Source organism: Rhamphochromis longiceps, linkage group LG5 (genome assembly GCF_057381845.1).
Source record: "Rhamphochromis longiceps isolate RC_006_pf linkage group LG5, R_longiceps_female_GT1.1, whole genome shotgun sequence".
In the NCBI taxonomy this organism is placed as follows: domain Eukaryota; kingdom Metazoa; phylum Chordata; class Actinopteri; order Cichliformes; family Cichlidae; genus Rhamphochromis; species Rhamphochromis longiceps.
In genome coordinates, this window is record NC_140561.1 from 26316881 (window position 1) to 26330538 (window position 13658).

At 36.6% G+C, this 13658-nt stretch overlaps 1 protein-coding gene across 2 annotated transcripts in view; it reads right to left on the reverse strand.

The window, feature by feature from the left end:
- slc38a3b (solute carrier family 38 member 3b) overlaps positions 1-11681 on the reverse strand; it is a 32232-nt gene extending 20551 nt beyond the window's left edge. Inside the window, exons 1-5 of one of the 2 annotated variants that reach the window (XM_085406941.1) lie at positions 11400-11681; positions 1236-1401; positions 856-876; positions 612-693; positions 376-491 (exon numbers count right to left, since the gene is read on the reverse strand). In XM_085406941.1, the coding sequence (XP_085263067.1) occupies positions 376-491; positions 612-693; positions 856-876; positions 1236-1339 (323 nt within the window). In that variant the 5' untranslated portion in view covers positions 1340-1401; positions 11400-11681. The remainder of the gene's footprint in view (positions 1-375; positions 492-611; positions 694-855; positions 877-1235; positions 1402-11399) is intronic. The other variant, XM_085406942.1, reaches the window with a different exon arrangement.
- Positions 11682-13658: the final 1977 nt, after the last annotated feature.

A 13658-nucleotide genomic window follows, 5' to 3' on the forward strand; every position in this document is an offset into this window, starting at 1 on the left:
CCTTAATATACAAAAGATCCCTGTGTTGAGACCAGTAGGGGTTACAAAACCAGCCTCAAGAGGTCACAAGCCAGTCTGCTCCCATTTGGGAGTATTAATGGGAGAATTGTGCCAGAAAAGACATCCAGTGTAAAATATGTAGATCCATCCATAAGGGAGGCACTGAAACTACCTGCTACAGAACTTTCTATATGCTGATAGATATAGTCTTTTCTTTTGACAGTGCAAGAATAGACTGTCCCCATACAGTAAAAGCTATTGTACGAGGCTTGAAATAATGATTGTATCAATCTAATTAATGATAAAAGGTGAACAAGTATCCTCCTCCAAAAGGAATGTTTAAGACAATATTTGTTTTAAAACTCATTTACTCACCAAAAAAGGAGTATCCCAGTGTTGGCCATGGCATAAGCTAAACCCAGGATTCCACTACCCATAATAGCATTGCCCAAGTTGAAGACCGACATGCCAAAAGACGTCTTTCCTTCAAACTGTAAATGCAATATAAATAAATAAATAAAAAACAGAGTATACATTAAATGCCAATTTAAGATAAAACCTAACGTTGTTACCTATGTTATATAGCTATAATTGTTGGGTTTCTCACTTACATCTGTGAAACGTATGGGTTTCTTTCCGCCTTCGTTGGGCAAAAATTCCTCGTTCTCCAGTCCATCATCAGGCTCTTCATATCTAGAGGCCAGATTTGCAGGTGTTAATTGATGGCATTTCCATCCACCACTGAGAAAGTGAGCAAACATCGTCTGCAGACTCTAGCAAATCATGTGCTTTGAAGGTGACGTAATGAGCAAATATGTAGCTGAAAACCCTTGACGTAAATCTCTGCAAACATACCTGACTGTTTGAGTGCCATTTCTGTATAAGGATCCACCAGTTGAGGCGAGCACAAAAACAAGGTAAACATGCATTTAAAAAAGCAAATATTATTTATGAAGTTATACTTTATGTGGTTCACCACATCTGTTATCTTGTTCATCATTTTCAATGTTAATGGAGAATTATCATAGTGGCAACAGTAAGCAAAAACAAATCAAACATCTGCTTTTAGCTTTAGCAGTGACATTTGAATTTAAAAGAATATTGGTTAATTGGATTTATGAGATTGTGGCTTTCACACAAGTATAACTAGAGAAAGACGAAAAGGAAAGCGTAAAAAATACTTGCTTCAAGCTGTATTAAACAAAGGCAGCCATTCATAAGGAAAGAATACTCACTGATCCTCATCTAGCATTGTTTTCAATGGCACACCCACATCATCGCCGAGGTCATGACTTTTCCCGTTTGATAATATGTTCATCTCTGATTGAGAAGGCTCCATAATTCAAGCTCTGTTTGGTGTATGCGTTCGATTAAAGCAGTTCTTATGAGTGACTTGAATATCTAGGGCAGAGGTGGAAAGAACATGAGTCAGATAACATATCAGACAAGAGGCCTTATTTGTTTTGGATAAACCATTTCATAAAGACAATGTACACTTAACATGCTTAATGGCCCTCAAGACATGTGGTTTCAGCCAGCCTGTTGTAGACAATCAGCTACTTTTTAATGCTTGTGGAAACACAAGCTTTCTCTAAAAGTTCATAGACTTTTGATTAGTCCATGTGAAAAATATCCTTATATACATCTCTGCAAGTTTGTTAAACTTGAAAAGGGTGGACCTGAAGAAACCCTTATATACAATCCTTCTTTTCAGAGAGGGCCTAGAAATATGCTGTGGGGCTGCCTTTGTCTGTGCCACATCACTGAAAGCTAAACTTTACAAGCCACAAACAAGTCATTTGTTTTTGCCTAATTTTCTTTTTTAGAAATTGGAACAAAATGTTGTGTTCATGACGTTATCAAATTTTTCTATCCAGAATACATCTGTACAGCACAGGAATGACTCAGAGTCAACAGAGTGACGTTCAACATGCCTGACAACAGGATCTGACCTCATTTGTTCTTTTTCAGAAGTTTCTGCAGTCCATACACTGAACTGCAAATAATGAAATGTGAGGATGAAATATGACGATGCATGTTCTGCTTTCCAGAACTTCAGAATGGAGCAAAGCAAACAAGTCAGGATCACTAAGGCAAAGTCCACAGTCAGAGTACTTTTTTTTATCACCGTATTTGCTCTTGTCTTTTATATTCCAGATCCCTCGATTTTTAGTGCTACTGCTGACATCCCCACACAATGACACTGTGGCCTTGATGATGAATATAAACATGAGTATGATTAAACGAGATGCCAGATCACTCACAACAAAATGCTTCAAATAACAGAGAAAGCGCTTTCCAAAGCAGCTATTATGAGGCTACTATAATTATACAGTTTAACAGTAGCATCAGTGTGGGGGATGCTGTATTCACAGTTACAGTCAGAAGAGAATGTCAGAGTATTTGTCATTTATCATTAGCAAGCCTGTAATTAATAGCTCTTTAAAATTTGCCTCGGACTTTTTAACAGAAATAAATACTCTTCTATACTTCAGTGAGAACTTAGACAGACAATGGTGTGTTGTTAGTAGTTTCCGCTGTGACCAGGGTAGATCAGCTCAATTGTGTTCACAGTGTCCTCTCTGCCAGAAGATCACTGCTGTGGCTATTCATAGTGTACAATTAAAGAGTGTCATTGATACAATGCCACTGAAGCTAGGAAAGAAACTTGAGAGGACACTGCGTGCTGCTTCACAATACAATCGGGTACTGAGCTCTTCAAATTTATGAATACCTTTCATCAATTAAAAAAAGAAGAAGATCTAAATCTGGATTTTAAATTAAAAAGTAAAAATACCTAACATTACTGATACCTTGCACCATGTTATCTGGTGAGTCAGTATTTGCTCAATGATACCACGTCCCTTAACGTAGCCTCAATCCCCTAGCCTAAAAACCCCTGATGTAAACACTTCCTGTTGCAACACTGGCCTTTGACAGCAATTATTTCCAGTGAGGTAAATTCAGAGGAGAAAATGTTGTGTGAATGCTATTTTCAAATTGAAATACACTTTGTGATACAAGTTATGATTAGTGTTGGCCATCACACGAAAAGCAATCGCAAACAAGCAAAAATAAATCAAACTTAGAAACGTAAACATGTAGAGCTCAAAATGTTGAGCCTCTCACGGTGAGTGAAACTACAGTCATTATGTTTGTTCATGAACAACCACAAAGCATGGGATCACTGAATTTACAGTAAACACAACAAGAGCCTATTGTTTTGTCTCGTGACTTTATCATGTTTATACCTAAATACAGCAGTGACTGTTCTGTTGTAGTCTTCTATATATCTAAAACTCAACATATATGTCTTGACCATAATGCACAGCACCATGCATGGTGAGAACAAAATGCAACAATGCAACATATCAGCTGCCAAACACAGTTGTCAAGATCATTTGGGCTTGCTGTTTGCCACAGGTCGTGGGCACCTTGCTGTCCGTATGCCAGTACTCTAAATGTGAGGCCATCTGTCCTACAGCAAAATCTTGGCCCCAACTTGGTCATACAACTGGATAATGATCCCAAGCACAGCAGCAAATCTACAGCAGAATGAATCAAGATGTTGCAATGACACAGTCAAAGTCCAGACCTCAACCTGATTGAAATGCTGCTGTGAGACCTGAACAACTCTGCCCATAAATGAATGGTTACAAATGTAAATGAACTGAAGCAGTGTTATTAAGAGGAAGAGTGGGCCAAAATTCCTCCTCAATAATGGAAGAGACTGATAAAGTCAAACGGAAAAAGATTACTTTGAGTTATCGGTGCTAAAGGTGGATCTACTGAAACATAGACTACTCTGTGTTTCACAGGGCTGCATTACGGAAGAGGATTAGGGACACTGGGGGAAAAAAGTGGGCACGTCTTTTTTTTTCTTCTTTTCCTGAATTCTGAAAAAAAAGTCAGAATTCTGACTTTTTTCTCAGATTGTTTTTCCAGTGGCCCTAATCCTCTTCCGTACTGCATAGAGTACCATGAAAAATAAGAAAAATCTCAGTTTGGTTCATCAAAAAATGATAAAACTGTTAATGCAAGAAAAGCATAATCTAACCACAACCATAAAAAAGTATTATGGTTAAGGTTATTCAATTAAATGTCAAATTATTCAAGGCTGTATTCTCTCTAAATTATTGCATTATTTCTAAAGTTACAAGTACACAATTTCCTCTTATGACCACTAAAAAACCTCATTTAGAGGGAATGAAAATAAAAGTCTTACTGTAGAAACACATGCAACAAAGTGAGTGTGCACGTGTGCACGTGTGTGCATGATCACTGAAACAAAACTGAGTGCAACTGAGAACACTCTTATAAAATAACCCATGAACATTTAAACTTCCTCATTTATTTCTTTATTCAAAAGTATGGAAAGAGCTGCCAGGGGAAATAAAAAGTCTGATGAAACTTTAAAAAGGCTACAAGAGCAGAGGTGGCCAACTAAAACTATGTGAAAACACAGTTGCAGGACAAATTGGGAAATAAAAAGTCTTGGGAAATTGGGAATATAAATTGATTCATAACACTAATCAGAGCCGCAATGGTAGTCCTACTAAGATCACACCACAGACAGCAGAGGTGAATATGAGAAGGGAAAGCGCTTCAGACTTGGCACAGGGATTATCAATGGAAGTCAGTGTTTCTGTGACAGTGTGGACAATGTTAAGGACATTGCACAATGTCAGTCTCAGCGGATGGCATCTGACGCTTGTTTGCTATTCAGCACAAAACTGCAAGATTCAATTTAGCTATAGAACATCAACATATAATTGATGACTGGATAATCATTGTTCAGTGAGCTCCTCGTGATCTTGACCAACATAAATATATTTGGCATCAGGATGTTTGGCACAAAGCTCGCCAGGACTACCATATTGTCTCAACACTGAAGTACAGAGGTGGGGGGACAGGAGCATGACTTTTATAGATGGCACCGTACATCCTAATGGATTTACCAAACTATGGACTGAAAAGACAACATAGTACCACATAATTACTAGTTACAGAAGTAAAAGGACTCAAATTACCACAAAGTTTATAAAATTTGGCTCAAATGTTAAAAACAGATTTGTATACAAATTTTATCAGAAGTGTGGCTTTGCTAAACCAGAGAATTCTTTATTATTGTGAAAAGGAGATATGATAGATATGAGGCACTTTGCAGCATATCTTAGCAAATACATATCAAATTTAAATTTTAAAAAAGTTGTTTTCAAAGAAATATCACAAGTCAAACCAGCTCCACATATTTTTCTACATTCAGAATCTTTTTTCAGAGTACAAAAAGTTAATAGACACATGAAAAAGTTTCTGAAAATTGTAGGAGATATTAGGAAAATGTCACAGCTGCTACAGCTGGGACACATCTCAGTATAGAACTTTGACAAATACAGAAAATATTTGCCAGTGATTTCCACTTAAATGTTCCCATAAAACACAAAAGTAAACTAAAGCCAAATTATTTCTTTATACTAACACATATAAGATAATTTTAAAGAGCAGAGCTTGTCACTGATCCAGAAGCCTGAGTTTTTTAAGCGTATATTTGTGTCCCATGAAAATTTGTGACGTTCACTCCTAAAACCATTCGACCTGTGAATTTGGTCATTTTCTTTCCAAAGAAATTACCCCGCCTACGTGGAAATTTAGCTCTAAAACCTGTTGAAATGCGGGCTGGTTCTAAAAAGGTATCAATTTAAAACTTGCTTTAACATAATTTCAAGAACTCTTAGACTTTATATAGATTCCAAATGAGTTTTGTTTTCAGCAACGAAGTGACAAAAACTGAAGTCTCATTTTGAGCTACTATATTTATCTGACATTTGAAATGTTTGAACAAGTGGGAGGGTTAAAGATTAGCTGATTTCTTTCTCTCTTTTTTGACAATTCAAGGTTAAAAGTTCAAGTAAGAGGAGCTATTTATATATTTTTTTTTATCATTAAAACCAGAGCATCTATTCCTGTGACACTAGGACATAAAGCAGGGCATGCATGCGACAAACACGGGACAGTGGGGAGCAGGCAAGCACATGTAGATGAGAAAGGCGCATGTGGCACGAGGTTCAGCCAAGAGCGCCTGGCAGCACCAGCTCATCCTAATCCACGTGCTTCCAGGGGACAGGGGACCACATGCTCATGTCTTGCATTACAGCCAGAACTTGAATTACATATTCTTTCCATTTATCATGATAGGTTTCTCAACAACTAAAACCTTCATATTAACACGAACGTTTTAAACAGTTCAAAAGAACAGATGATTTATTTTACTTTAAACAGGCATGACTAGAAAGTATACTAAAAGTATTCTAACCATTCATTTTGAAGGAAAACTGAGGTGTTTAATTTAGAAATGAATTGCATAAATTATATATTATACAAATGTATAACGTCAAATGTATGTTAAATCATACAGACAGGGACATTAAAGACTACATAAAAAGAAAATAGTTGCAGGAAAAAAAAAGGAGTGCTGTTAACTATAAAACATTTCTGTTTTTAGCTTTAACTACCCCCAAGTAGTTCTGAAATTGCCTTTTTGCTGAACTGCATAAATAAAGTAAAAAATAAACATGATAGACATTTATTTAAGCAACTTGATGCTTTGGTACAACTGTCTTCCATCTCTAAGGTTGAACCCTCTATAATTTCAATAAAATAATCTTGGCTTATTTTTCTTAGTCATCACATACAAGCTGCCTAAATCATTTAAAGGGTCATAAAATGAAGCACCACCACTAGAAAGCACACAAGGACGAAATTCAATGTGCAGTTGTGCAAGCAGACAATACAGTCTGTGTTTGTACAAAGATTTAGTTGAAAACATTAGGCTCAGTTGTCCGATAAAGGATGATTTGTAGAGCAATAGCAAACAGCCCAACAAACCTCCCCATATTTCATCAGTACGGGTTCAGGTGCACCCTGATGGTAGGTGAAGTTGTGAGTTACACATCCCAGAGGCTGACACTTTAGGATCTAGGGAACCATAAAATGTCAGATTTTATTTTAAGCCTAATTGATACATCCCGAATTGTTCCAAAGGAAGTCAGTACAAGCACCTGTACAGGTCCGAGTAGATATAAAAGCTATTATTTATGATTATTTATGCAAGTTTTTCCCAGATTCTCCTGTCTACAATCTTTATAATTAATGCTAGATGTAAAATGTTATAGACAATAATAAAGCAAAAATTTAAAAAACAGTAGGACATTTTATTTATGATTCACATTTTATTATACAATCATTATATAGTCACTGTGTTTAACACAGAAGATAAAAACACTCAAACGTGCATAGGTTCATGACAAAAACACAAAGAAATAAAATACAACAGACAAGCGCACATATGCAGTTATAGAGAACAGCACCGGGTTTCAGGCTTGATAGCACAGAACGAAGTCACCATGGAAAGAAGACAGTAAAAGATACTTCAAATTAGTTTAACCAGGATGGTTCAAAGACAGCTTGAGTTATCAGTAATGTCTTGATCCTTTGAGAAGAGTTTTACATTTGTTGCTACCATGGTTTTGAACTGATTTTGCCCATTTGTAGTAAAAAAAAATAGTTTAAAAAAACAAACAAAATTTTGTATCGTGTTGAAACCCAGCAAATACACAGATGTATTTTACATTGTGCAAATTATGCAATTATTATGCTTTATTAGCACTAAAGCAGTTAAGGAGGCTTTAGTTTTAATAAAGCCACTGTAATGCTTTCTATAAATGACCTCTCAACTTCAACTATCTAACAAGACAGACCAAGATGATAGCATGACTTTGTACCGTGAGAATAAGAGATTACATATATTTATCAGCTGTAATTAAGTGTTTATTAACAAACACTATTTTTTTTTGTAATCTACAGTGTTACAAAGAAGATCTTCTGAATAACAAGAATTAACCATATATATCTGTGCCATACATGAGTAAAGTGAAAAATCAGTGCAGTGCAATAATAATAAACCAACTATATTTCTTTTAATATTAAAAGCATATGTCCTACAGTTATCAAAAGGAAGTAAGAAGTAACTACAACCAGCTTTTTTTAAAGGGGCTGTTTGATTTAATTTTTAGCCAAAACAGTTTGGTAAGTTATTTAAGCAAATAGTTAACTCTCATTAATTATGATTACTTGATAAACTGCAGGACATTTTTCTGAAGCACAGTTTGGTAACCAGGAGTTTGCAGCGGGAAGTACTGAGCAATTATACTCTGTGCATGTGTTTCAGGCAGCTTTTACACTGCCTCACAAGAATGTTGCATTTTTCATTTTTAACGGGTGAATTACTGACAGGGCAGGGTGTTGTTTTATTTGAACAGTTAAAAAATACAAAATGATTAAATGTGACATCAATGCGAGAATAAAGTGATTGCAGTGGAAGCATTATAGCAGGTACCCTGGCTTAAAGGCCTACGGATATTTTGATTCCTTGTTACGACATGGGGGGAAATAATAATAAATGTTTTATGTTGTATGTTTTTATTACATTGTCTCTGAGGGCTTTTATGTCTCATATTATGATTTGAACAATTAAGTGTCCCTTTTCACATTTTTCCATGAAACACTGTTTTGAGAAAGAAGGATGAATGCAGTAATAATGTTGTATGAGGAAAACCTATCAAAGTGACCACTTTAATGAGTAAATTGTAATGTCAGGCTTTTGGGATAAAACCTAAACATTTACCGAGGGAATGGGAAACCTTAGTGTTTTCTATAATCTTTCCCATATGGGTCAGTACACACAGAGCAATAATTTTGTCCATCAGATCCAGAATTTATCATTATTGTTCATTTGAAGTCCAGTTATTGTCTCTACTGAGGGAAATATCTTACTCTTTCATGTCTAACTCTATCTGATGTATGGTGTTGAGTAGATTTCACTCAGCACTCCTTGGAAAACATGTCTGCTGCAGCCAAAAATGATGCATGATGCTATGAGTTAGAAATCGAAATAATGAGCTGAAATTTGAACAGCTGCTATCTAACATTTTATTATTATTAATTGTCGTTCAGGGGATTTCTTGGGGTTACAAAACATTAGACTAAATAGCCAAGGAAATTCTTTAGGACAAGTACAAATATAAATACAAAATCTATGGCTCATTGTGGAATATTTCAGTCATCATATATTAACATGTCAGTGCATATTCATCCACAGGGAACAAACTTGGGGGATAAAAGCTTAAAAAATCCACTCTGAACAGAATTAGAGCTCTCTTTTCAATCTTAACTCTCTCATAAAATGCTGAACAAAATGTATTTTTGCCACACAATATAAACAATATCAACAAACGACTATGACTTTCTAATGACTTCAATATAAATAGACACTGGCGCATGATGAAGTCTGGTTCAACCCACAAAGATTATGAGACCCATGACAAAGATAATAATAACCTGACACATGACAGTTAGACTGACTTAAATACAACATTTCACAGGTCTCTTTAATGTGACACATGAGTACAGCTGGCTGCATCCCACATGGATAAAACACTGACTTCCACGCACTGTGCACCTGTCAGGTTCCTGCTCAAACTCCTAGTCACTTTGTTCATTACACAAGGCTTATCTGCTCATTCTGCACTATAATGACCCCAGGACAAAACCCCACACTGGGGTTTCGATAGGGACCAAAGTCAAACACATACACCCTCTCTCACACTACCTGGAAACCAATTTTTTCCCCCCCCCAATATGTCACAGTCGAACACATCTAGTCAACACATGCATTTAAGCAGCTTGGGGTCGAAAGATCTTGACAGCCATTGCAGAAAAACATTCACCACCTACCACATTTCCACACATTTCCAGCAAAAGGAAAATCTAAGCCAGCCGCCTGCAGCCCACTTGTTAAGTTTTATCCTACATTAACACAAGCTGTTATGCTGATTTCAAAACAAAGCAAAACAAAACTGCAGCTTCATGAAACCACCTGGCCCAAACAGTTTTACTGTAAGTATTGTTATTATTGCTGAACAACACTTTACAGTTAAGCAGCTTTTCAACATAAACAGCCACTGCAAATTCTTAATTATATACTCAGAGCTAGAATGCACACTGTATGCAAAAATTTAAAAAAAAAAAAAAAAGTGTCACTCTCACTAATCTTCCACCCATCATCTTGTTGTACTATCATTTGGTTTTCAGTTTCTCACAAAACAAATGCTCACAGTCAAGTAGCTGAAACCTGTTTATTTTAGGCATCTTCAGCTGAAAATGGCTCGTTTTAAATGTATTTATTACCTGTTACAATTTATTTATTTATTTAACTGAACTGTAGCCTCTTTATTGGTCAACACATAAGCCTAGTTTATACTTAGAATGGGATAAAAATCCATTTCACAGCATTATCTAAATTAAAATGACCACAAATAAATAAATCAAGTAACAATACAGCAGAAGTAGCCTGATACAAATCAAGACACATTCAGCTTAAGAAAACAGAAAAGCAGCGAATATTTAGTTCACAAAAACCTCAGTGACACAACATATGAAATGTAATAATGTAATCATGCTTAATCTTCAGCCCACAGTAACAAAGGCAGACTTTAAAGTGCTTTAAAGGGCTGCTCTTAGTTCCTTCTGGTGTTTATAGCTACTGATCCACTCTTGCCGTTGTTAGATGTTTGTCACCTTGTGGTGAACTAAGTCGGAAAAAATTTTAGTTTCCGTCGGATATGGTTTCGCTAAGAGGAGGAAAAGGAAAGGGCTTAGCTACTCCATACCATGTGCCTGCATGTGCTACAGCCTAAACCGCAGGGAAGTAGCCTGTTCTACAACCTGTAAGAATACTGGGACACTGGGGTCACAACATGTCAAAGTTTTACACCTTCCTGTGAAAAAAATTAGCTCAAAATAGGAATCATATAAGCGATCAAACCCGTTTCTGTGTCACATACTGCTCACGTAGGCATTCGTCCAGCTTGGATTTACCTGTTGCAACTGCGCTACAGTAACTTTCAGGCGCATCGGTTTATATTTAAGAAAGATTCACAACAACAACAACGGATGAGCACCAGTTTGTTGCCCTGGATGAAACGCATAGTCGTGACATCTGCTCTTGGGGCTCACTCCAGAGGGACCGAGCTACTCTTTCTTCATTGATCACCCCCTTTTAGGAAACAAAGCTATAGGCTATATATCCAAAGAGTGAAGCTACAATTTCCTTTATGTCTTCTTCATTGCTTTCCCCTTAGGTTACTATATTCCTGCGTGGTTGAATGAAAATCAAAAGATCGCAATAAAGGTTTAAAGTATTATTTTACAAGTGTCCACCTCTCAGTGAAGGCAGAAAAACCTGGAAATATGTCAGTCACAATAAGTAACAAAGCCATTCCCCTAAAAAATAAATATAAATAAATAAAACAAATAAAAAAGACAGGATTGTGATGTCTTACCAAAAGCTCGTATCACGAAGCTTCCACGATAATTCCGCTGGTAAGTGGGAACAATCTGATGACCTCGCTCTCCTTTCGTGCGTTTCGCGTGTCTTTCTTTTCCTCAGGGAAGGTGAGAGTTGCCCATCTATCTGTCTATCTGTATTCGTGGATTTTTACGCACATTTGTACCGTCTCTTTCCAAACCAGTGGCCACAAACTGTTCTTTGAGAGATGGTCTGCATTGTAAAACCATTTGAAGCTCCAACTGTGGGGGTCGTGGTAGGTCCGCCTCCTTTGCAACCCCCGCCGCCCCCGCCGGGTATTTAGCCGCGTTGCTCGATGTAGTGTTCAGCCACTTGGTTCTGTGAGTGAGCCTGTGAGCGAATATGAGAAAAAAATCTGACTTTCAGCAGGCAGTGATTACTCAAGTCTTCGGAATGAAGAACTTAACTGCACGGCTCTTTAGATCTGTCTGATAATAGAGGAGACGTCCTGCTAAGTTTCACATACGTGTCGTAATTGTCTGAAAGCTTTTAAAAACCCGACAGTGCCAAATACGCGCGTTCATCTTTGTCTCCCTATATTCCGCATACCGTGGTTCCTGCACTGAAAAGCTGTATTAGTACATTATTTTTCTTAAATTGTGTGTCTTGTGTTGGATCCAGTGGTTTCCTCTGCTCGCTCACAAAAAAATTGCAAAGGTGAGGAGGTCACTTGTTTGCTTCTGGCACTCAGACAAGTATTTACCAATGGATCACACTTTCTTTTATGTATTTATTTTTCTTAATCTAAATCAATAAATTGATTTGAGATGTGGCTTTGGTGCAGGTATGAGTTATTAAAGTTTAAGATATCTTATCCTGAAATATCACCAGCCAGCAGCTGCACAAATACAGACAATTATCAGAATTCAGTAGAATAGACCATAAGAGGAAACCAATGAAAGACAAAAATAGTGTAGTTGTAGATAAAATATTAAAACATAAAATAAACAAGCCTAGTGTGAAGCAAGAGTTGCAACCCAGATTGGATCAAATAACTGGCTATTACATAGCTTACAAGTATATCATAAAGGTATGGTTATACTGCAGAAATGAATCATGTAGTTTTACACTGTTGCCACGACATTAAATTATTTTAAGCAAAAGACAACTTAAATTAAATGTCACTTTAGCGTCCTCTAGAGGTCATGCTGATTGAAGGAAGATTTAGAGACGCCAATTAACAGATTAATGCTCATTCACATCTCCATAAACACATCCTTAACCCTTACACATGTCTTTGCCTTCACTGTAGGGTCCTGGTGAGTTTTGACCAAAGCCAATAATTTCTTTATAATATCAAAATCTGAACTACAGATCTGTTTAGAATGTATAAAAAGCCAACAAATAGATGATTAATTCTTAATGGGTGTTTCAGAGAGCAGGGAAACCTTATTTCTGCTTTGTTCAAGACATGAAAACACAACAGCTGTAAGGGTTCAAATATATTTTAGAAAGTGAAATGGCGATAACGTTCTAAAAATGCTGGGATTTACTAGACAACCATATAACCATTACTATCATTACTCCTCACTGCTGTTTTCATAAAAACATCACCATAACTACCATCTATATGGATATTATACAGGGTACTTTTTTTTTTTTTTTTACTATAATCACATCTCAAAAGAGGTCAAATTTGGCCCAAACAGTAAGTAAATGTTAAATGCAGAACAGCTCAGAGGAGCCTCAGAACACAACAATAACAGATGGTGATATTTATACACACATTTCCCCTGACTTTTCAAGAGGACTGAGCATGTATTGGAGTGACTGAAACAATAACCCAGTCTGAGATCACCAATAGCCTGCACTAAATGGTGTAAGATGCATATTTTTGAGTGATGCCAAGTTTTCATCTTTTAACAAGTGGGATCACATGATCTATTTGTCATATTTGTCTTACTGCTTAACCATATGTAGAGTTGAATCAGAGAGATTTTAGCTTGGCTTTTTCTTCTTATTTGCTATGTGCTCATAGCTATTCTGGTTCAAAACGCTTCACATTTGTTCAGCAGATAGGTGCTAACATTGCAGTTTGGTGCTTAGTGAGCTTTTAGAGCCTTTTCCTGAAAACAGTTGCCTTCATCCATCACACTAGACGTGCTAAATATGGAGCAAAGCAGTAGTTCAAGGCACGAAAGTAATGCTGCAGATTTAGCGATGATTCTCTTTGCCAAGAGAATCACTGCCAAGCTTTTTCACATACAACTTCATTAGACAATACCTTTTTTTT